General features: G+C 35.6%; 1 protein-coding gene across 4 annotated transcripts in view; it reads right to left on the bottom strand.

Moving 5' to 3' along the window:
* Positions 1 to 2057: 2057 nt before the first annotated feature.
* The window catches only part of ALDH1A1 (aldehyde dehydrogenase 1 family member A1), a 55407-nt gene continuing 51464 nt past the window's right edge, over positions 2058 to 6000 (bottom strand). For all 4 annotated transcript variants that reach the window (XM_069775895.1, XM_069775894.1, XM_069775892.1 and 1 more), the window contains exons 15-16: positions 5019 to 5093; positions 2058 to 2685 (exon numbers count right to left, since the gene is read on the bottom strand). In XM_069775895.1, coding sequence (XP_069631996.1) covers positions 2613 to 2685; positions 5019 to 5093 — 148 coding nt within the window. In that variant the 3' untranslated portion in view covers positions 2058 to 2612. The remainder of the gene's footprint in view (positions 2686 to 5018; positions 5094 to 6000) is intronic.

Genomic DNA, 6000 nt, shown 5'->3' with positions numbered 1-6000 from the left:
ACTAAAATAGTTTACAATATTGCTGAGAACAGTATTAACATATTTTAGGCATTGTAAAGAAGAATACATACATGCATGCAAGTGTGAAGTTGATCCTTCTCCTATAATACCTCTATTTATGTTGGCTTTTCCCTTTCCGTGGGTTATATTTCAAAGTCATTCTTTCTTGTGCTTGCAGTTGCAGGCAATATAGCCTGGTAGGACTGGATTTGCAGTCCTAAGCTGCCAAAGGACGCTGTAAGGAGATGAGAATCAACTGCCCACGTAGTACACATTCAGAGGGGAGCTGCTTCAGACCAGCCCTAGTCCGCTTCTAAGAGCTGAATGGTTATTAGTGGTTGGATCATACCACACCAAGTGTGCATCTTCTGGCTTAGCGTCATCAAAAAGGTACGCAATTTTGCTCCCCTGTATCACTCTTCCATGTGAACTAAAGAAGGTAAGTGCAGATGATCAGGAATATAATTTCAGCAGTGCATTCCTGATCCAAACCAAAATGCAAATGTAAACTTATTGTCATTTGGCTTATTTATCCTTCTTTGAGACTTCTACAGTTGACTTCAGCAAAAGCAGAATTTAGACAGTAGAGAATTATGATGACCCATACCTGCTCTACATACTACTTTCCAACTCTTTAAGTATTTAATCTTTCGTTGTATCCAGGTTTTCTCTAATACTATGTTCACTACCACCTTTAAAGTCTTTTGGAGTGTTTTGTCATTCTTTTCTCCTCTGCAGCTTATTTCTTTAGATTTTTTTTTCTTTTCCCTTTATTTCGCATTTATTTTGATTTCTGTGCTTCTCTACACTTTCCTCTGCTGAACAATCTCTACTAATTATTGCCACAGTACATTTTTACTTTTGATTCACTCTTCCTTCTTTTCCTTCTTCTATTATTTTGTTACTTGTTTCTTGATATGGGACTGGGATTGGGTTTGTTTGACAACTGTGAATAATGAAATTATTTCAGAGGCATATGTATGGGATGTGGAACTGACACTTTTCAAGAACAGATAATGTAGAGGCCTGCGGAGAGAGATACCTGTGCCACAAGTCTTGTGTCCAGTTCTTCACTTCATGAAAAAAGGCACCCAAGGCATCCAGAGAAGAGTCATAGGGTGAAAGCCTGATCTGGGTTTTGTTTTAATCACCTTATTAAAAAAAAAAAAAAGGCATATCCAGATGAACAAAACCTCTTTACTTTCAATTCTGTGCACATTCTCTATACTTGCTGCTTAAAATTTTGTGGTGCTCTATGTTCTTAGTAATAGGCAGAGCTTGTATGTAAGGTTGTATGTAAGGCTGACCCTCCGTAACAAGAGATGAATTGTAGCTCTGGATTCAGTCTAGAGAAAATATGACCCTGTCAGTAGCAGACTATGTAATTGCTGTACTTGATGTCTGTAGACCACTGTCCCAGAGTTTATATCTGGCTGCTGCTGATGGCGAGTGGCCTTCAGAAGGTGCTGATAGCTGCGCTAGCAGAGAATAGTGAAACACCAAAGCTGCACAGACAGAGAGATCTTAGAGGCTGTGATTAGCTTGGGACACATATCTGCAGAGGGCCTTTATGAGAATAAGCAGCTAAATGAAAAAGAGATGGTGAGGAAAAAGGATGAAGGGAAACAATGGACTAGAGGAGGAAAGACGAGGGAGGAAAACATGCAAGTCATAGGCAGGCATATGAGCACAGAAAAAATGGAGCAGGTATAAATCACAAAGGAGATTGCCTTCCCTTATCTCCCCTTCTCTTTCTTATTTCCCCTCAATATTTCTTGCTTCTTATCTGTTAAGGCTTTTTTATATACTTAACACTACAAAGCCAATTGTAGTAGGCTTTTTTCATATAGTCCAGTGTTCCGTATGTTCATATTTTCCCATTTATAATACTGTCAAAGAATTAGGGACTTTAGTCTCCATATAGCCAATACAGTATACTTCTGATGACCTAAACACACCTTTGAGACAGTAGTGCCTCTTTAAGTATATAAAATATGTGCTACATAGTGCCCAGTAGTAAACCAGTGTAACAGAAAAGAGTAACAAAAGGAGCAATATTAGGTTTTGAAAGTGGATTTTAATATTGTTTAATATTTTCCAGATTACATTTGTGTACTACAATGAACAAATTCAGTAGTCTAAGAAATATATCTAAGAGAAGTCTATTATTTTTGAAAGACACAGAAAAGTATCTATCTGCTAATTACTCATAAGTGCTTTTGTTAAGGCCACAAAGAAAAGAAAATACAAAGAAAGCTTGCCATCTAACATTTAGAAAAGCATATAAATTCAAACTGTACTTGTAGAATACATTGAAAAAGGAACATTTTCACAGCACTACAGACACCTTCCGCTGAAAATAAAATGTAGTTCATTCTGAACATGAATTTCAAAATTAGTTAGCTATGTACCAGGCATTAAAGTGTCCTTTTCTCAGTTAATTACATTAAAATTTTCTACATTATTCTTTATACTGTTAATGTAAGCAAGTACTTCTTATACAATCAGAAAGCAAAAAGGTTAATGAATAATTTGGGATGTAAATCTTTCCAGAATTCAGATAGCCTTTTCAGATTCATTTGAAGATGCTGAATTCTGCATCTCAAGCAGCATTATGAGTTCTTCTGTGGGATTTTGATTGTGACAGTCTTAACTTCTGTGTATTCATGAATGCCATATTCTCCCCTAGATAAAAGAGAACCAAGAGCAATATTTATGTTAATGCTTTTTATATGAGTTATGTCCTGGATGGGATTTTCGGTGGTGCTGTGCAATTGGCCAGATGTATGACAAGTATACTGGACATATTCGGAAGACATCTGTGCAGCTAGACTGCTGCTGGAAGCCTTTCAAAAAGCTACAGCAGCTGTCTCCTGAGAGAAGTGGGGAAGAAAGCAATTTCATTTCTGTGCAAAAGAATGGCATTTAATAAGTTTAGTGCATTTCTCAACTGGGTTTCTGTGCAGGAAATCAGGCATGTTAGGTCTTCACAAGCACGCTCAACAAGTTATTTGCAAAGGCCTTCCTCTGATGTCAAGACTTTTCTCGAGCCAAAGAACAGACACTTCATCTCAAGTAAATGGGGGACATAATTAGTCTACTATGAAATCTTACAGACAGTAAAAACCACTTAAATCTTACTGACATTTTATTAGTATGAATCTACCTTTATGTTTTACATGCTGAGGTGACCCTTGCTTGTGTGCCTAGATGTTTGACATCTGACACAGTCAAACTATTTAGACATAATTAATTGTTTTATAGAACAAGAGTTTGCTACAGTATAATGTTATCCAGTTCTCACTGCCATCTTACTAGATACATATGTATGCAAAACAGAAATCTGTGCTCAGGACTCTCATGCTGTGCGAAAATGTTTACTGATTCTCTTCATTTTTGAAGAGGCATTCTGTTAGTATGTGACATTCAGTAGTTTAATTCATAATGTTATTATTCCAAGAATTATAGAGGGAATTTTATTGTGGGATTCAAGGAAGTCAATGGCTTGACACACTATCTTCCTGATTATTTCAGTGCAGTTGTTTCACACATATTTCCACCTCTCCCAAAATTGATTGCCACATGTTTACAAAATTTTTTTCCATGGCAGACATCTGTCTGGTACTAATTCCTTCCTTACCCTTTAGCAGGAATATTTTTATTGGTCCACTAATTGTGATTTTGAACCAAGCATTTGGAAAACTTCCTTTGCACAAAAGCTTAACTGCTTCAAAATGCACTGTTATAGAGAATATCAATCTTTATGATAGCCTATTATTGTTTTCCTGTTATTTCCAGCAAATGAATCCCCAAAATATTTCTGCAAAAGGCTGTGATTCAGAATTGACGATCTCCCAATTTTGGCACCCAGCAAATGCAAAACAGTCCTTGATAGTAATGGCCTATTTTTTTTTTTTTTTTTTCCCATTTTGACATTTTCTAAAGCTCTTAGCATTGGCATAACTCTGTTTCCTTTGAAGTCAGTGGGAGCTTTGCCATAAGGAGCAGATTGAGTCCAGTGATGAGCAAGCATGAAAACCCTAGCCTTTATCTCTTAAAAAAAAAAAAAAAAGAGAAAAAGAAGCTCTGAAGCACTTCACCTGCACATATATTTTTTTAATTACTTCCATTATTCATTAGAAGCACTATGCATTTGGCTTAATAAAAGGGAAAACTTACATATTTTAATTTTTATTCATTGCTTTAAAAATTATATATTTGTTGTTCCCAGATATATGGCATTTTTAGCAAAGGACTGCTTGTGGTTTATGTTCCAAAAAACCCCAGAAGACATAATTCTACACGATGTAATGAACATGTATGACATCAAATGTTCCCTGATGTAACACATTACATGATTCTCTTGCTAATATGAAGATCAGGATGAATACAGGTAAGACAGGACATGATTCAAATTGAAACTGGAGTAAACCTTAGAAGTGTGAAAGAATTTGATTAGCTTATCATTTCTGTATAGTCCTCCACTTCTGAGTTGAGAAAAGACCAAAGATCCAAAGACTACAGAGTACTATTCTTATCATAACTTTTGACCAAGCTGGAACGTACTATAAAAACATTGTTGTCACAGGACTTTTTAAACTGAAAACTCTTATTTAAATCAAGGATTTTGAAATGTCTTGTGTTTTCAAAAACCTAGCACTTAAAGGGGATTCCACAAACTACACACATATATACCTTCATGCAAATGACTCTATCTATATATAAACTGTAAACCATAAACCATAAACACAATGATCAGTTTTGCCTATCAATAAACCACAGGCTACTAAAAATGGTCATTTTGAAAAAGTGTGTATCTAAGTAGTTTTCTTATTTGTTTTATAGAGGAATTATTTGCTTGACATCATTGGCTCTGACAACACGAAGCCTTTAAACACTGTATAAACTAATTCGATAACATTTCAAACTGGGTATCCTAGTTATAAATGTTTAAAGTTGGGTTTTGGAATTTCATTTGAAATTCCCGTGAATCAACAGTTTTAAAAGTATTTACTTACATTTCTCGTCCATTTCCTGACATCTTAAATCCTCCAAAAGGACACTGAGCAGACATTGCACTATAGCAATTAACCCTGGAAGAACAGGAAAATTACTTTTGACAGTGAAATAACGTTTTTCACTTCTAAACAATCCGTGTTTTTCTGTTGACTGTAAAAAACCTGTGGTGATATTCACAACCTACATCTGAGTAATATATTTGCAAAAATATGTGTAGCTTGAGGTTTAGAGACCAGAAACTACACTTATGATCAGGGTTCTAACACTCATCAAGGGTCTTCAAGCAGAGTGACAGTCATATCTTTCTCTGATATTTATGATAAAATTCCTTGCTAACTAGTGCTAACCAAAGACTAGTCACAGTTAAGCCTTCTGCAGGCACACTTCCAATAGATAAATTCAGGATTGCTTCAGTATACCTTTAGGAAGTTTTGTTTGGTTCTACTCAATCTTAAACCATATTCTGTATTGTGGTTGAAAACAAAAATACAATAATGAGAAAGAAAGGAATTTCACAGGAGAATTTGTAGTATGAGGAGTTTTAGCAGAATGTGCATCTTGTTCCCTCGGTGGGAAGCTGGTTTTGTCTTGCAGCATTATCAACTCAGGTATTCTGTATTTTCATATTTTATAATTTCTCCTGCTACCAGTCTACTGGTTTCAACAAAAGAGGTTCTGCTCATATTTAAGGATTCCTAGACAGACCAGCAATCATGTAAGAGTAAAAACCAAAGATTCCAATTTTATTTTAAACTTTATTCCATTTAAAGAATACCAACTCCTAAGTCAAAACTGTTAACTTATTTTTAGAAAGCATATGTTTTTAGGTCACTGGACCTGGGCAGGAATTTGTGCTGGTTGCAAGTCCTTTCAGATAAAATGTGAATTGGACATAGGTTTTGCGTTCAAGAAAAAGTGGTTGTTTTCTTTCTGATGCAGTGATGTAATTGCAGCGAAATGCAGGTCTCTGTCAGTGATAGT

This window comes from Haliaeetus albicilla, chromosome Z, assembly GCF_947461875.1.
Source record: "Haliaeetus albicilla chromosome Z, bHalAlb1.1, whole genome shotgun sequence".
Lineage (NCBI taxonomy): Eukaryota > Metazoa > Chordata > Aves > Accipitriformes > Accipitridae > Haliaeetus > Haliaeetus albicilla.
Note: the sequence above shows the minus strand (reverse complement) of the source record. Positions and strands in the feature narration are given on the sequence as shown.